Source organism: Coloeus monedula (genome assembly GCF_965178545.1).
Source record: "Coloeus monedula genome assembly, chromosome: 1".
NCBI classification, from domain to species: Eukaryota; Metazoa; Chordata; class Aves; order Passeriformes; family Corvidae; genus Coloeus; species Coloeus monedula.
Window position 1 is genome coordinate 83,731,490 of NC_138781.1, and position 19,543 is coordinate 83,751,032.

The 19,543-nt window shown below is 38.2% G+C and overlaps 1 protein-coding gene across 1 annotated transcript in view; it reads right to left on the reverse strand.

The window, feature by feature from the left end:
* Positions 1-19,543, reverse strand: part of TRIO (trio Rho guanine nucleotide exchange factor) — a 248,568-nt gene that overhangs the window by 70,265 nt on the left and 158,760 nt on the right. The window contains exons 28-33 of the mRNA XM_082288588.1: positions 17,801-17,893; positions 15,478-15,589; positions 13,318-13,508; positions 10,276-10,377; positions 7,998-8,140; positions 7,304-7,403 (exon numbers count right to left, since the gene is read on the reverse strand). Coding sequence (XP_082144714.1) covers positions 7,304-7,403; positions 7,998-8,140; positions 10,276-10,377; positions 13,318-13,508; positions 15,478-15,589; positions 17,801-17,893 — 741 coding nt within the window. The remainder of the gene's footprint in view (positions 1-7,303; positions 7,404-7,997; positions 8,141-10,275; positions 10,378-13,317; positions 13,509-15,477; positions 15,590-17,800; positions 17,894-19,543) is intronic.

Here is a 19,543-nt window from a genome sequence, read left to right on the forward strand (position 1 = left end):
TGTGAAATGAAAATTACTATCAGAACTTTGCAAAGTTCCCAAGATTTTTCAGTGCCAAAGCATCCATTCAACTTAAGCAAGCAGTCCTGGAATTCCTTTTTCTTTACAGCAATGGCATTCCAGGCTACTTCAGTTTTTCATGTGTGAGTACTTCTATAGCTCTGGCTGCTTCGGTGCAACACTCATACCAAATCTCAGCTGGTATTCAGCTTCTGTGAATTCAGTAATTTTGAACCAAACTCCTTCAGCTCAGTGAGGTAATCCTGCAATGCCCTACACTGACAAAGGAATTTTGTGAGAGTTCCAGCAGCATCACGTCTAGAATCAAGTGCCACACCAGCACACTGCACAGCTCCTTCCATGTTGGTTTTGACTGTTTCATGGCTGCCAGCTACATCCCATGAGCTTCAGAAAAAGGAGATAAGAGACTGCATTGTTTCTTAATTATTAGTGTTTGTTACAAGCCTGGAACAGAAATGCTGGACAGAAACTTTTCTAGGAAAATGCTATTTGTTATCAAGCAAGTATTTCAGAGCAAATGACAAAACCAGCAAAATCCCAGTAAGAATCAAAGAACAATTCCAACCCTCTCTTCCTCAAGTCTGCAACAAATGACAGAACATAACTCCTAGCAGATGGGCTGCAGTAACTCCAGAGCTTTCCCATCGTATCTGCCTGCTAATCTCACTGGCTATCATTGCTTGTATGTGCTCACAAAGGAGGAGAAGTTTTCTTGAGGGAATGCTGGGGCCAAGAAGGGCAGAAAACCCTCATACATCTAGTGTTTAAGGAAGATAAATCAAGTTGTACCCGTTTAGATCCAGGCAAAAATTAATCACATTGCTTCCTTCTACCCTGTCTCTTCGGACAGCCCCAATAAGCAAATTACAGGGGAGGTACATCTTCAAAACATGTTACCTCCTCCCTCAGTAAAGTATTTCCTGCTCCCTTACACTCTCTTTTTTAGTCCATGCAAAGCTATGCAAAGGGGAAAAACTAAAGAGCTTTCCCTTGTTTTCTGGTATTGATTTATGTCACAGCCTTTGTCAGACCAACTCAGAAACAATTGAAACCATCTGTATGCCTGATGGGGGCTAACAAAAAAGCTGATGAAGTACGACTTCACAAGGTGTCCGGGGCAGACCAAATTTTTCTCAGGAGGTCCATATCCCATCCAGTGCAAGCATAGTAACAAGCTGACACTTTCCAGATACTGCATCTAGTCCTTATGTTTCCTCCTAAATACCTACAGGAGTATATCTTTGGTGCTTTTTTTGCTTTCCTGACCCTTCACTTCCTACAAATAGAGATTAAAGTATATTTTGTGACTGGTGCAATGGCCACATGTTTTGGTAATACAGATGTTCTTTTTTCTCCTTCCCTAATAAAACACAAAGTACGATCTCAGATTTTATGTTCTCTAAGCATTTTATATAACATTAAGCTAAAGGAAAAAGCAAATAAAGGCTGTCAGTGGCCATGTCAGATACTATTAAAGTACAATAAATTCCTAGTCTTTCAGTGTGGGAATCAGATACCCTAGCTGTTCAATATTCCACTGAAATCCAATACTCATTCACACTTCAGTACAGTGTGTAAGACTCTTCTTGCACAGAGTTGTTAGATCCATACCATCCTCAAACATGCACCTATGCTGTTACATACAACTTAGTGCAGAACTTTTCCACTACTGCCTAAGACACCAAAAACAATGATTTCTGTACCCAGCACACACACATGGCACTTTGGAGAGCTGAGCAAAAAAAAGCATTTACCAGTTTTCCCTTCCTTTGGATTAACTTCCCTTCTTTCTGCCTACTACAGTAGTGGTTAGGAAACACGTCTTTCCTCTTTGTTTCATTGCTTGATTTCTCTCCATAGCACACTTTCTGAGAGCAGTTTCATCTTTCACACTGATTAAATGCAGTTGGACAGCAGGGAGTGTCTGATTAAGCGTGTTGCTCAACAGCTGTTGTTGGACAGCTTTGGCAAGGCTCTCCAGGCTAGCTGGAGGGAAGAGCAAGAGGCACAGCAGAAATTGGGAGACTGATTTGCACTGAAGGGAAAAGAGTTACAAACCATCTAAATCCAAATTTAGGCTGAACAAAGGCTTTATATACTTTATCCAGCCATCTCAAGAAACCCTTTATGTAAACTGAATTAATCATGCATGATAAAAATAAATGATGCTATGTCTGAAACATGGAAACTGGAGAGACAGAGGCGAGATGAGAAACAAAAGCCAGACAGAAACAGAAATGCAGATTAAAAAAGGCACAAGGTTTAATTAAACAGCTTATCATGGGACACAGTGCCTTGCAGTTGCTGAAATTAAATGTTAACCATCCATGTTCACCTCTCTAAGGCCTTTTAGTCACCGTCGCTTGTAGAGAGAAAGAAAAACACAAGCGACACAAACACGCAAACACCACACTAAGCCCATCTGCCACCACTGTCTGTGAACATCATGACTGACCAGATATTCAAGAGCCTTTACATCAGGCCATATAACACCTCTCAGGACTGCAAATGAAATTTAGTTTTCCATGGTAATTTTACATTAAGAAGAAAGGAAAGCAAAGAGAAGCTAACAAGATTTCTCAATTATTTCAAGCATGAAAATCATTAATCCCCTTTTAAAATGGAAACAAGTACACTGTGGGAGAAAAGAAATGTGACAGCACAAAGTTCGGCCTCAAATAAAAAGCATTTTGATTTAACCAAGTAGCTGTCCAGACTTGGTTTCTGACTCTGACTCATGGCACTGAGAGCCATGTCTGCTTTTTTACGAACTCTTTTTTCTACTGATGGGAGCCTTTTCTCTTCCAGAGACTCAGCTGGCAGAATTAAATACTTGGTTGTCTGCTGCTGCTTCGGTCCTTTTTCTGTTTTTCAAAGAACTACAGACAAGCTTAAAGAAGCATGAAAATGAAATACAACTTCACATAGACAGTAATATAAAGTGTTACCAGCTAGGCACAAAAGACAATTTCTTAAAAATAAAATAGTGCTGTACTGACCACCCACAGCAGCTTGCATGATTTCTACTATTTAGGAGAGCAATCAATGACAGCTCTTCCAGCTCTTCTTCTAAAAGCCTCTCATCTTCTCAGATACCAAAATACTAGTTTGGATTATTTCACATTTCTACCAGATCACTGAATAGAATCATGAAAAAATCCTATCAGACTTACATTGTTTCCTTCAGCCTCCCCATTTAATTTCCTATGCACTGGATCAAGTTCAAAAGACAACGTTAAAGATCAGATGAGGCTGGTGAAAGGCCAAATGAATGGTCCAAGAATCTCTTTTATCCATTAGCCACCTAAAATGCTGGCTACTCATCTACAGAACACGAATAGAAGGAATACTGTGAAGGGCAAAATATTTACTGAGAAGGGTACAATAAGAGCACTCATGCAGAAAACTGAGATGCTTTGATGGAGTAGAAATCTGTCTCTCAAAACCTCTGTATTTCACTCTGGATTCCATTATACCTTCCAATATTTCAGGATGGGTCAGTGCTACTGACATATTTAGCATGTCTTGCCATATGAAGATACACCCCATGATAATAAAAAAAGGCTGGAAAGGGATCTTAAATCACTTAGTCCACTTCACTGCCTTCCTCTAGAGCATGATCAACCACATCTGTGTGAATCCTTAACATTTATCCAAACTGTCCTTGAAGAACTCCAGTTATGGAGATTCCCCAGCCTTCACAATTACTCTGCTCTAGGGTTTCACATTTTCATACTCATAAAAAGTATTATTGCAATCTTTTTTTAAAAATAAGTCCTTTGATCACATCCCATCCACTTAAAGTATAGGTAAAAGAACATTTAGTAACTCTTTGTGGTAGCTTTTTACACACTTGAAGACCTGAAGTCCTTCCTCCTGCCTTTTTTTTCCTTTAAACTTGTTAGTCCCAATTCTCTACCTTGCTCTGTAAGTTAGGTTTAGTAGACTTGTAATCAATCTTTCTTCTTCTTTCCCTTGGAACTCTTCCAATGGACCACTGATTTTCTAAAATTCTGTACTCACAACTGGATGCAGTATCTAATGAAAGCCTTACGAGTTCTGAGTAAAGAATGAGGACTTTGTGTCCTGCAGCTCAACATCCCATTTCTACCAATATATGCAAGCCAATATATTGCTGCTTCCCTTGCCCTCCCAGCTGCATCACATTGTTAAATAATAAACATCTTGTGAGCCTCTGTAGCTTCTCAATCATCCTCTCAAAAACTCTTCAAGGTTCTCGCTGTTTTCGTTAGTATTTAACTATTTCCACCTATTCATGTAAGTGCAAACGTGTTCCTAGTAAATTGCACAGTATTTTGCCTGTTAATTTTTCCCATTGCCAAGATTATTCTGAATTCTAATTCTGCCTTCCAACACTGTTTTCAGATGACATGAAGCTGGGAAGGATGTCAATGTCAGCTTTATAAACATATGGTCTATTGCATCATCCCAGTCATTACTGAAAAGCAGCATTGCAACAGTGGAGCCAACAATGAGAAGCTACAATTCTAGCCTAAAAAGCAAGGGTGGAGAAGAAAAAAGCTAATCATGAAGTTATTTGTTGTTATGGCAACTCCAATTATGTCAGAAAACAGGATGCAAGGAAAGAAGTTCATCTGGACAATATTCAACCACTTACTATCAAGGTTAAGGATTTTCAGCTCTTTCAAAGTGTTACCTCTGAGGAGGTGAGAAAGGATATTGACATTTGGATAAAAGACTTCATTCTTGATATTCCCCCTGTATAACAGTTTAAAACTTCTAACCAAAACATTTATTTTAAAATAATGAACTGTCTGAACATATAATTGGCAGAAGTAAAAGAAAGATTTTACTTGGCTGTTGATTAATATGACATGTTTGATATTTGTTGTCTTTTCTTTACCTTGATTATGGATACATGTGAACAGAAAAAAAGTTCAGCAAGAGCTTAATAAATAATACAGCAGTAAACACTTCTACCATATAATTAATACTATTTTAAATTGCTTGATATTTTTAATGTTTCTTGATTTGGAATCCCATCTCAGTTAGGTACATGCTCCAGATTTGGCCAAGGAGTTCCACTGCTTTCTCTGGCTAACCACATTAACAGCACTTAAAATCTGTACAACTGTTTTACTCCTTTTCTGTAAGACATTCACACACACTTCAAGCTTCTAGGCTAAGAAAACAGAGTCGATTTTAAATCCCAAATGAATTGCAGCTAATGAATTTTCAACATCCAAAGTGAGAGATTACTTCAGACTCAGCAAGTGTTAAGACACCCTGCAGATTTCACTGGCCACCTTCCTGTTACTGTTCCTTAATAATTTTTATATTGTATTTTTAAACAGATTAAAGAATTTCTCAATGTATTTAGCAAACCAAACCATATAATAGAAGCATTAAACAAAGCTACCCTGCTAATTCACACACTTTTTAGAAGTGCACAATGGTAAATTTCTTCCTTGAACATATACTACATAGTACAAGTAACTCCCCGGGAGTCTTCAGCTTACTTTTCTTGGCAAAGAAAAGGCTAACAAAAATTTTACACACAAATGTAAGAACTCAAAAATACATTAAAAACAACACTACAGTCACTAATCACACTTAAAATTTAATTTGTCAGGAAAATACAGGAAAGTGTTTTCCATTTCTCCTTTCTTCCATTCCTCCTCCTTTTAACTTATAACTCCTGTTGAACAGGTTGTTGGTAAGACTCCTCCTCATGTCAGCCTGGAAAACAATCCTGAGGGCATTTTACTTGGTCACCTTTCTCAGCAATTCTCACATGACGCATGAAATGTGACTGTGAAGGGCATCGGGAGACAACCCGCGCTAGTCACCCTCAGGAACAGTGCATCTCAAACCACTGCAGAAGGGCGATGGCTCTGCAGGCAGGGATGGACTGCATCACCTCCAACCTGCACACACAGAGCCTGATGTCTCAGCCAACAAGCAGGGGAATCAGAGACAGCATGTCTTGCTTCTGAGTGTGGCAGGTTACCTAAACTCTGCTCTTAAGAACCGTCTGCTAGCATACAGAACTCAATTTTTGTAAATCCCTAAATAGTTACGTAAGAATGCTAAGAATAAGACAGCAAAACAAAAGTCATCAAAAGAGATCTTCTTCCTCTAAGCACCTGTTTTTCTCACAAGTATCTTTAGAAGAAGCCACCACCAGAAGTACAGACCAACCTCAGAACAAATCCACAAGGTCAAAACATAGGCTGTTTTTGACAAATACAAGAGCAACCTAAGCACCTAATATTTCCCTCCTTCTGTCTGCTTCTCTACATGGAAAAAAATCAAACTAGAGTTTGAGTGACATGTGAAAATACAGGAAACTCACTGAGTTTAGGTGATGATGGGAATGATCAAAATATTATTCTGAGAACCTATTCACTTAGCTACCCTGAAGAATACTTGTTATTTATCTGTGTAGTTCGAATGGCTCATCAGAACAATTTTACCCAAGGAGGTAAAAGACCAGAAATCCCTAACCAAACTTTCAAGTAATTTGCTAGGCATCTTCAGTGTTTTAATTTATTCTTCTGTTTGACAAACTTTAATTATCCATCTCTACCTCCCTCCAAGGTCTTAACAGTTCTCACTTGCCAAAAATCTTGTTTCAATTCCAAGTAACACACACATTTCATAAACATTTTTATTCTTCTGACACTTACTTATCTTCCACCCAGGGGAAACTCTGGCTGTGTATCCTTATGGTATAACCCAGCCAGAATCTATAGGCAGAGATGGAGGAAAGGAAACACCAGCCCTAGTACAAAATGACAGTTTTGTGGGTTACCTCTGGATGATTCCATCAGCTTCCATGCAGAAAGCGAACACCTACTCTCTAACCCATAAACACTGGAGAGTACTTTTCCTTCACAACAGTAACTGTGTGTGGCAATCACCAGGCTCAAGCCAACATGAAAAGCAGATGGTATGCTTTCAGGAAGGCTGAGACTAACATCAAGAAAAATACTGTGCATCACTATCAAATTTTATGGAAATTAAAACTTTCATTTTAAACTGGGTCAAATCTGAGCAAACTGCAGAACAGAGGGGACCAAAATGGTAAATGGTTTCAAACTGGAACGAACATAAACCTATTAGATTTAAACAATCACTCCAGCTCTCTCATGGTATCAAGGTATTTTCTCTACTGCAGACAGTTTAAGAGGTTGAGTATTTCCACACCTCTTCTCTGAAAGTACTAATCTTGGGTGCTAATTCATACTAAGGGACGAATCACATGCTCTCAGCACAGAGCAACTCCTGGAAAACTTACCTTGTCGCTGTCTAGAGTGTTCTGGGAGGTTCGTGAGGCAATTGAAATAGTGTCAGGCTGGCTGCTTCCATCTCCCTGACTGTCCAGGTCCTCACCATCTCTGCAAAGAATTCAGTTTTCATTACAAGAATAGTACTGTGTTTGTAACATGTTAGTTAAAGAAGTTAGACACTCCTCGTGTAGCAACAGACAAATTAACTGAGGCAAGAATCAAATACTCAGTACTTAATACTCTGTTCTCTGCTGTAAGAGAAGGGATTCATTTGCTCAAGGTCTGTATAATGTACAATTAAGGCAACCAGTGAGCCAGAACTATGGCAAGAAACTTGCACAGTCACTTAGCCAAAGCTAGCAAGCAGGACACTTGGTCACACATTTCAAGCTTCATGAAAGGAAAACCAAGGACCTGAATAACACACACAGAATTGCAAAAATCTAAAATGTACAGCTATCCTGAACTGCAGTTCCAAATCCCTTCTGTAATGGCTCATTTACACAAGTCAGGGACTGTGCAGAGCAGAAATCTGAACAAATTCAGCATTGCAGGAAACTGTAAATTAATGATAAGATAAAGCTGGACAAAACGACTCTTGCTTTTGTCCAATCCACTGAAAGTCATTCGAAATTCAACACTACAGAGGAAAGAGCACTGTTGTGTACATAGAGATCTCTGATTATTTGAAATACTACTTACCTTCTTCCTTTCTGTTTTGTTGTTGGTGCAGTTTTGGGAATGTGGATGGGCTCTTTCAATGCTCCTTTCAGATGAATAGTCCTTTCTTGTATCACTTCCCGGATGTGTTTGATCCAGTCCTGTTTATTCTCTATACTGGATGCCTTTGATATGCAAAAGAAACAAAACCCCCACAATGGACCACTATGGCTGAGAAGATCCACACATACAGTCAGCTAATAAACACAAAGAGGAAGGCATAAAGAATGACTGTGAAAAATTTTTGAACATGTGAACGGAGAAAAGGAAATTCTAGCTGGCTGTCTTCATCTTGAATCGCCAACACTACTTTACACTTCTCAACATCATTAATATTGTTCATGTGAAAAACATTTTAAGCTAAATTCAGAGTTTACTTTTGTAACTTGAAGAGTAAGGTCCCGTATGCATCTCATGTGAGACAGGGTGGACTGATTTACTTTAAGAATTCCAGTAATAACACCTTGAATACTAGTATTTTAAAATCACCCCATATTTAGGTCAATTCTAACTTGATATAATAATATACTATTAATGGCAAAAAAGTTAACTTTTATGGCAACACATATACTTCCACAACACATTTCATGTATTACTCTTCCCACTTTTTGATACATATCTCGAGGCAGAAAGCTAATTTAGGGATTGCATTTTAATAACTGCTTGCAACACATCTGTTTTTTTAAATGCTCCAGAAATTACTTGATATCCACCTGCCCGACTTCTAATATGATTGTTTAGTCCAATTTAACTCTGCACCTGAAATGCTACTAAATATAAATATTACTGTAGATCTGAAGAAATTATCATATATAATTTCCTACTTCTCTTAATTACTGTCTCCTGAAATAACTGGCTTCAAATATATTATAAATATTTAATATATTATAAATATATAATAACCAGGAATTCTAAACAGATGAAGAAAATTGTAGGAACAGATGGACAGGTAGGAAAAAGAATTTTGTTTTCTTTTACAAACAAAAACATTTAGGAAGAGAATCTAAACATGACCTTTTTAAAAACCTTTTATTTAGTTTTTCATGGAATTTACTTCTAATATTAATGAGCTAAGGAAGTGCTTGTTTCCAACCTTCAGAAACAAACAAACAAACAAAGTCCACAAAATTGTAGAAGAGCTTGATGTATCATAGAAGTTTTCTAAATATTCTATGCACTAAGTAAGGCACAGAACAGAAACACCTTAAAGTGATCTTATGCAGAGAGCCCTTAATTAAAACCTCTTATTCTGCTCTATCCTGGGAGGATCATTTCAGGCTGCAAAGCACTGTCTGTGAAATTATGGGAACATTAAGACTGAAAGAAAATCTAGTATTTATTAATGTTACATTTAATTTCCTTGCATTCCTTGGCTGATAACAGAAAGCTAATGTAAGCTTTTCTTAGTCTGTAATTCACAAGGGAAAGATATAAATTTGAGTATTGACATGTAAATTGGAGAGGCCATTTTTAAGTGACATTACCGAGTGTTCACTATGAGTATATGTGAAACCACAAACAAGTTTAATAGTAAGTGTATTAACCTATAAATGGGAAGATGAACTTTGTTTCAGCTCAACACAGCTCCTCAAGATATGCCAAATTACCCATTAGCTGCTTATGGCATTACAAAAATGGATTTTCAGTTGAGAAAGAGTCCCAGGTTACATACCATAACGACAGGAAAAATTGATTTAGCCATTCTCCTAGCGAGCCAAAGAGCACTAGCGACACCTGTAACTTGCCCAGACACAAAATTTATAGGCATTGCATGCACTTTTATCCAAAGGCAAGTAGCTTCAGAAAACCTTGTAGCCCACAGAAAGACATAAAAATCTTTTGCAGTGTTTGTTTTCTGCATAAAAATACTGGTCACAAAATACAGCATCGCCAACAAGCAGTGACAACTTGAGTGTGAAAGGTAACACTGACACCACCATTTCCTTGTGGCACCAGCTGCCCTGTCAGCTAATGGCTGAAGTCTTCAAGCTTATAGAAATCCATGGATCAACCCTCTCCCTACTATGATTTGTGAAAGCAGGTTTGTTTAATCAGTCAGTAGGCTACAAAGATTCCTCTCTGCTGTCAGGCCACATGAGTTAGATATATATATATATATGCCACCACCTCTGCACACAAAGAAAATTATCTGTCAGCAGCTGTCCCTGTCAAAGCAGGAAATCACTTGTTGCTTTCCCAACAAAGGTCAACAACAACTAGAAGACTTGCTACAGACTAAAAGCACATCTGCTAAAATTACCTTGAGAACAATTTTGTTGTCTGAAGTTGGTGTCCTTCCAACCCATAGAGCAAACTTGCAGGGATCTCCTTCTACATGTTCTGTGACACCCAGTTCAGAAGTCTGGAATGAAGAAAAATTTGTTAGGACCATATGGCATTTTTTCTCAGAAGCCACAAAGGCATGCTAATATTCTAAGAAATTGAGCACTGCTATTTAAAGAGATTTTCAGAAGCTTAAGGCTAACTCATATGCTAGAAAGAATCCTTTATTCTGGTGGCAGTGGTGAGGTCTCTTCAAAAAAAGGAAGAACTGCAAGCTTAACAGTCTTTTCTATAAAGTGACAATAAACAGTAACACTTATAATCTGAATACCAAAATACTTATTTTAGTTTTTGGACTTGACAGTAAAAGCTTTATAACTCTAAAGAAGATGCTTGGCAGAAAGTAAGTTTTGGCTTCTCTCCCTGTTCATTTCCATTGGAGAACACTCACTGTTTACTGATTTTTATGCTTTCTCTCAGATAAGATATGCTTAAGAATTCTCTTGATATCTTCTAAAACTCTGGTCACTTTTCTGTCAAATTAGCCTTTCCTAGTGTGTTTCCTTCCCTCTGAAACAGATGAAATAAGTCAGAAATGCAGTTTCCCTGGAGAATTTTGTGATACATGAACAATCAGTCTTTGGGAATGTTCTAATGTCAGACCTTAATAGCTAATTATCATCCAAAATGTTTTCACTTTCTGACTGGAGCAACATCTCACTCATGTGAATTGGCTTCCACTTTAAACAATTCATACAGGCTCTGCTCCAAAAAAAATTACAAACTAAGAAATACAGCTCAAACTAAAAGAACTCTCACTCCCCAACAGCTGCTAAGTATTCTCACATGATTAGAAGCTGAATTTTTCCCCTCATACACATCATCATTTAGCCCATATACAGTTCAACACAAGAGATGCTGGATACCCAGTACCTGAGTAAAGGTATTTTTTTTCTTGTCTCACTTGGATGCCAACTTGGGTTTTTTGGTTTTGGTGGGTGAAAGCTTTTTTGGTTTTTTTTCCTACTAAAATAACCCCAACCCAACACATCCACCCTTCCACACATAACTGCCTGTGCCCAATAAGCAGTTGAGCAACATGGCTCTCTGCAAAGGACACTGGCAATGCTGCAAGTCTGCATGGGGCTCCAGGACAGGCTCACAGAACAGAAATCATTGTGGGTTACTGGATGCATGGAAACCACACTGAGGTGAGGAAGCTCCCAAACACCAGTTACCGATGACTGGGAGAGTGTTCTGTCAAAGTAACACCTGCTTGCCTTGTTCCCACAGCCCACCTTAGGCATTTGCTTTTGGACACAATCTCTTGCCAAAGAGTTCATTAACACATTCTGCCACCTACATATATCATGCCATTGAGTATCCTGTGTTGGGGAAATCCTGATGGTCATCAGGCCCGAAGCAAAGAGAAGGACCTCATTTTTGTAGAGCCACCTTCCAGAGCTAAGTCACAGGAGAGCATACAAAAAAGATCTTTAGCTCAAATCAACATGCATGGTTTCAACACATGCCTTTTCTAAAGATCAAATTATAAGAGCTGCTATAGTAGTACACTGCACTACAGGATATTTTGCCAGACAGAATATGACAACAAAAAGAATCCTTGTGTTTTAAAAATCAGGTACAGTGAGAGTCTTCAAGATTTCCATCAGCTTCTCTAGGACATAAGGCTATTACTGAATTCCTGCCAGAGGAACTGACATGACAAGTTTACAGGACTGATTTTTCAGTTCTATCCCCTCTCCCACATAATCCCTTGGCAGCTATTGATATTCTCCAGTATACCAGCATTTTTCTGTGGTTTGGGTTCTTGAGAGCACCAAAGAAGGGTGTGATCAACAAACTGCTGCAGCTGTGTTACCTGCTAGCTATTTTGTATCGGGAAGGAAAGCAAGTGTTGGAAATGAAGTGGCAGAATATGCAAAGAAAGATATGGAAAAAAATAAGGGTTTTTTTAACCAACCTGTTTTACCAGTTTCGACACAGAAGTGGGAAGAAGGAATGAATGAAGGAAAAGCAGCAGAAGCACCGAGAAAAGACTCAGTATTTACACCATCTAGACTTAGTCATATATCCCAAAAGGATCAATACAAGAATAATGATTTCTAGAGAGTGATTCTGAGAAGGAAAGTAATTTCAAGTGCTTGCTCTGACCTATTTGGTGTAAATGCTAATCTTGCCCTCGAGAGATGCAGAGCAAGCCATGGGAGACTGTCTTGCCACTTGGCTACCTTAGTTTATAGAGTGTGAGTACTGCTCTCACCCAAGTCATGCAACAGGACAGGAAGGTAAGGATGTGAATTCCACAGTCACATTTTGTAAAGCATGCATGCTACAGATAAGGAAAGCAAGAGTGGAGGTTTTGGGGGTTTTTTTCTTTCTTTTTTTTTTTTTTTTTTTTTTAGATGGGAAGACAAACATTTCCACCTTTTCATCCTTTCATCCATCTTACAGTAGACTGTAAGTACTGTAATTCTATTTAGAGAATTTTATTGTAGGACTACTGGTCTCAGCAAACATTCTGGAATGAACTTTTCCAAAACAAAGTTCTTGCCTTCCCCAATCAGTATGTGTACAATATCCACTAAAACAAATCCTTAGTGTGAATATTACTACAACAGCAATTGTAAACAAGACAGACAAAGGCAGCTTATCAACTCCTTCCATCCTTCTGCTTTATACAAATAAGCATTAAAGAATCAGCAATCAGCACACAATTAAGTCAAAACCAGTCCAGCCCAATAACGATTTTCATTTGACCTGACACACCAAGACTGACATGTACCCTTCAGTAGATGCTTTGAGCCTATCCTTTCACCTCAAAAAAACAAGACAAAGCACCAAAGTTTCAAGATTCAGTCTATACATTCCAAGGCTGTTCTTTCAGTGCTCTGTAAGAGTTGTTCAAGTTCTTCAGGCATGCTTAAATCACCTGAGGTTAGCTGAAGCCTAATCTAGCCAGTTTTGTAAATATGATCAGTTGTTCTCCCATACTTACAAACAGTTTGCTCTTGTAAATGTATTTGCTCCTTCCGCTCGAGTCCTTTACTTCTTTACTGAAAACCAGGGACATCTCAAAAAGGAAAAGGTGCCTCTCTCTTCCCTTTCGAATTAGTGTTTTTGGGTCCCACACTTGGAAGGATTCTTGAAGGATGAGCTCTCCCTGAGATTCTATATTTTCATCAAAGCCTAAGAACAGAGTGAAAGATTAACCATGAAAAGTTGGTAATACAAGGAACATAAAAAGCACAGCTTTTGTTCATTAAACTGTATGATTTTTTTCCACTAATACAACTTCCAAAAGATGGGATTCCAAGAAAACAATACTAAAAACAAGACTTGATTTTAACACTGCAATATACTACACGTAACTGCAGCTCAAATCTACTTCTAAATTTAGACATCCAACTGTTAAGAACTTAATCAGCTCCTCTGGCAGTATTTTACCAACAAATGATGGATCTATCTTTGTCAGCTTCTGGTAACCTCTTCTGTGATGAAAATGATTTCTCTTATGAGCATTCTGCCACTGTAGAAAGTAAGCAACTTGCAAGGACACAGAGCACATCAGGTTCTTCTGAGAGAGGCAAGCTCCCAAGTGCCACCTTTTCTGGATGTACACCTCTACCATGTAGGCAATGAGCACAGAAATGTGTTCCAACTGGGGATGAAAAATCATGGCAGCTTGGAGCTGTTGGCATATGATCAGCCTGCCATTGGTCATGCCAGAATCAATCCACAATAAAGTAATTACCAGCTGGATCACTTATATTGAGACATAATGAAAAAAAGATGAAGACTGAGAATACCAACACTTTTACTTCCATTTTAGTGGTACCATGTTATCCCAATTTAATACACAGCTTTAGAGTTGAAGGATAACAAAAATTGTCTACCATACTCTCCTGAGTGGTATCAAAATGTCTTTTAAATAGATAACTGCTTGCCAGCTCTCATGTTCTAAACAGGGCAACAGTATGGAGAGGATCAGAGGCAAGTTCCATCAAAATTCTCCAGAGACATAAAGAGGAAGTGTGCTCACTCACTATATTTGTCCAACATGGGATGACTCAACAATACACACACGATTTGCTGTAAAACCAACTTATGTAAAAGATTAGGATATTCTCCAGAGTCACATTCCCAGTGTTAAAAGATTATTACCAAAGCTGGTCAGCTTTTACACTAAGACCACCTCCTGAACAAGCATTTGGAACTGATCCTGTAAACTGACCAATATCCCTATTGTTTGAAATCAAGGAACAGAGGTGATTTGGAGCATTCACATGATCAAGGATCACATGTCAAACCGAGGCAAATTTTACAGTAACTAGCACAACACTGGAAATTCCACAACAAGCTGCATGCTACTACCAGAAGGCAGAGGGGAAGAAAAGGCATATTGACTAGAAGCACTTAAAAGTATTTATTCAGCAACGGTAGGGTAAGAGGGCCCTGCTTTTCTCTCAAAAAAATTTAAATGCCCAAGAAAAACACTTTTATTACTAAATGTATGATTGCACCATTAAAACATGATAACGTGCCAATTGCAAAACAGATTTTGGCAGAAAGTTGTTCTAAGCACATAGATGCATTACATCCAACCTCCACTGTCTGCCATGAACATGATTATACTGGCTTAGGCTTGGGCTAAATTGGCTTATGCTGACATTTTACTGCCAGAAGATAAATTTCATTTCAACCAGAAGTCTGTTATGGAACAGGCAACAAACAGATGTGAAAAAGACAAACTTCTGGAAGACAATTATTTGATACATAAATCAGCAAAATCACCAATGTGACACACTAATGTGTCTCATACAAAGAAGCTAAGGATACTGGTTGGAAAATGTAGCAAAAGCCAGCATATCTGACCAATTACCTATTGCATTTTGGGTGAGTAGTGGACTACTTCATTAGCAGACATGTTTTTCAAATCTGCAGTGGCACAGCTACAGATCAAGGTGAAAGAACAGTTAAAAAAATTAACAAAACTGTACTAGCTGTCTGTAACAATTAATTTTCCTAAATAAGTTTACATCTTATATAGCCCTACCAAAATGGTATGAAAAATACAAACGCAGAGAAAAGAACAAGTTCACAAAACAAAGTTAATCTGCAGCACGCAATGAAATTGGAAAGGCAGCTTGAATCCTACCTTCCAGCATGCTGAGGTGCATGGCATCATTGGCTCGCTTTGGCACACTAAGCATCACCTCCAGGCCATCCTTAATCTCACCTTTACCTTCTTCACAGCATGTGAGCAGCTCCTGCAAAAGACAAGCAGACAAGAGGACTCTGTATCACTTACCTCTACACTAATATGACAGACAAGCGAAGAGTACTTCTAACATACCAAAAATCATTTTTGACATTTAAAATCTTTTTGAACTTCTTATGCTACCAGTGACATGACAGCATACTTTGTTTCTAGCCTGATGAGTTCTTCAAGAAGCAGCCCAAGCTATCAGTTAACCACTTCTAATTTAAACAGGATTATCTGCTTAATAAGAAATCTTCCAAAGTTATGTTAAGAACAAAACTTTTTTTGATAAGCACAGACACAGTTATCAGACGCTGTGCCACATCAAGGCCCAGAAAAATGCAGCTGCCAATTCATGAAGACTGTGGAAAGCAGGGCAGCACAAAGGGACCCCTCTTCCCTCCCATGTCAGTCATTGCTCCACTGCACCAAACACCTGCTCTGTACAACTTCTGATAAAGAGAATTTACATCGTTTTATTCTAAGTATTCCATGAATGACTCTATTCTATAGTGTTTACAGTTAAAAGCAACCTACAGACACAACTTTTCAATACAAACAACCATTAACTAATGGACAGAAGTTTGAGAATTGAACATGCTGAGGTGTTGTAGTAGAATTTAGGGCATACAGTTCTCTGCTCATTCAACATCCCACAGATTTAACATAACAGCACCTGAGCTGATATTCAAATTTCCTCACAGCCTTTAAGCATTTGAACAGTTATCAAGATAAAATGTAGGTTACATAACCAAAAGGGCATATTATGTTCCTTCTGTTATTCGAAAGACCCACTTAATTCATTCCCTCAGGTTAAATTCCTTTTCCCCTTTTTAAAGGGAAAGCCATGTGACTTCTACTATTATTATCATTACATTATTTTTATTTAACTGCCAATACCACCTTCACGGCAAAACACTATACAATCACACCTAAATTTTGCAGGACAACTCCACAGAACGGTGAGAGTAACTAAATTATCTCAGAGGCACAGAAGAGGAGCAGCTTCAATACCATTCAGGCAAAGAAGCAAAGCTTTCAAACTGTAAAATGTTTCATCAATCATTTGTCCATCATTTAGGGTCTTAATCCTACCATGCTTTACATCTCTCTTCTTACAGAAAAAGAAAGGAAAGGCAACCCAGAAACCCAGCAACCGCCAGACACATCCATTTTGCTATGCAGCAAAGACATGTGGCTCTGCAAACACTGGTGAAACCAATCTATCCCACCACTTCCATAATGTGGCAGGCTAAGGCATATTAATATTAAAAATAATAATAATAATTGCTGGACTTAATACCTCTAAATTTCTGAAACAGCACAGCCTAGAGTATTTCTATAATTATAACTTAAGTTGCAACTCTTTGCAAGTGGAAAACAGATAATAAGTTTCAGTCAAAAAGGACAGATTGGTTACCACCCACCTGACCTGAAATAGCCTCTAATGTTTTTCAGAAATTTCAAAAGCAATCATGCATGGCTGTTCTCAAGTAAAAAGAGGAGACACAGATCAGTTACAGTGCTTTGGTAGGCTGCTATAACAAAACAAGCATTGCCACCTAACAGAGAACCAGCACAGTCCAAGAACACTGCTGCTCACTTGAGAAGACATTTGTCCACTGAGTGAAAGCTCTAACTACAGGGTTCCAAAAGTTGTGCTTATTTTAACAGCTACTATTTACTTGACATTTTCAGGCAACATTACAAATAACAACTCTTTGTGCAACAGCTCTACAAGTACCATCACTATGTGTATATATTTACTGATACACATATATATTTATGCATATTTATATGTCTCATAGATATTTTATATTATAGTTTTATATATAAATAAATATATTAAATTATTTTCTAATTTACAGTACTTAATACCATCAACATAGCTAACGGCTTGCCAAAATTTGGTGTAGAAACCATTACAAAAATGCATCCATATGGGTATGAATTACTTTTTTACCCTGGAAATGCAAATTATATTTTCTAAGTAAACATTAGTAGACAGGTATCTTTTTTTGATTTACAGAAATCGGGACAAAAAGTTGCTTGTTTATGCCTTCTTTCATTTTCAGTTGAAATTTTGCAGCAGTATTTGAGGCTGCCCAGGATGCTGGAGTCTTGGAGAGCAGAGTAAAACAACCCTCCTGATTTCAGCAAGAGCTTTGCCTTCTTAAGAACAGCAGAATCAGATGAAGAACTCTGAATTAATACTGACCTTTAAAAGAAGCTGGTATTTTGTTATCCTTTGGACAGGTTTGATAAGGTAAGAGGAGATAGAGTTGGCCAGTCCATGTCGTTGTTGTATCTCCTACGTGGAAAAAGCAAACATCTGAGGACTGTGAGCACCAACATTCAAATATAAACTGTTTTGAGGGATATGCAATAATATACATTAACTACAAATTCTATTTTAGCAGGAAAAATCCCTAAAAACCAGGATGACCAGATATTCCAGGCACAGTGAATCATTATGCTGTGCATCTGCCTGCTCACTTAATACAAACAGAAGACTATTACCTCCAAGAGTACCTGTGAAATGTTTCAACAAACCTAAATAGACAGAGCAACAATTAGGGACACAGAATGTGTGGCAACACCTTTTTTAAAAACATTAAGATTTGTACTTCTTTTGCTACTTCCAAGAGAGGAAAAAGCCTCACATTCCAGTGTTCCAGGGAAGAGGCAGGAGTACCAGGAAAGGCTGAGGTGGAGGTTTCTCAGCATCCCCTGCTATTTCGGTGCCAACAGCCACACATGGCCTCATCCCCCACCAGAGGGAGCACCGAGTAACAGTTTCTGACTGAAGAAAAGAGGTTACCACGCACTTGACAAGTAAACAGCCACTTAGAAATATTAAAAACGGTGACCTCCACGAAGCTAAAGGTGGAAAACAGAATTATGTGATAGCTAGATGGGATGATTACAGATTTCAGGTACTGATTAGGGCTGAACTTCCCTGATAGAGTCTGCCATTTATCATAGCATTGAATGTATTTTAACCAAGCAGTTTCAAACAGCAAGTTAAGGCCCACAGCTATGTGCCCTCCCACCATGATTACAGTATCAGAAATCAAAAAATGGGATAAACATGATATTTTTACATAGACCAGTGGTGTCATCAGTGGAAGCTCTCAAGTTCTCTGTGCACTGAATTAGGTTTCCACACTTTAGGCGGATTAGGGGGTGGAGAGCTCTGTATATAGTGGTAAAACAGATGGATCAAAGGAAGTGGTGGCAAGAATTTATTTCTAATAGTTTTATCAGAGACCTGTGTTATTTTTTAAAATGGTATTTACTAAATTTTTCTGGGAATGTCATATCTGCCTGATTTTCTGTAACTTACCTGCTCTTCTTCAAACACTGAAAATTTAACAGAGATTTCACAGAAAGGCTTTGCCTTACAATGTTTAGAAACCCCATTTCCTTAGTGATTAGGCTTTTGAGATTAACCCCAAGAGCCTCGGGGATTTCCTCTACTTCCCTCTACTTGTACAAACAATTCTAAAAAAACCTGTGGTGTCATTACACAGCTAGTGGCTGCAGAAAAAAAATGGAAAGAGGGCACTCTAATTGAATCATCTGTAAATACATGTCCAACCAAAACTCATTCACCATGGCCAAAATTCCTCCCTAAAACCACTAACACATCTACATTTTTGTCCCCTTTTTATGCAGAATATTACATGTGCAGACCAAGGAACCTTGGGACTGAATAAGGAGGTTTAGCCCTTCTAAATAACAGCAGTCAACTGAATTACCACTACATGCAATTCCAGTTTAAAAGTGCTCCAAAATCTAACCAAGATTTCTATCTTTATTACATACAATGCAAACTAAGCACATCAAAATGCTAAGATTTGTAGGATGTGCTTGTGTGAGCTGAAGATTCACGTCTCGGTTGTTGTTGCCAGAACCTGCATCCAGTTCTGAACCTCTCTGATAGGTGACAGCGACTTTT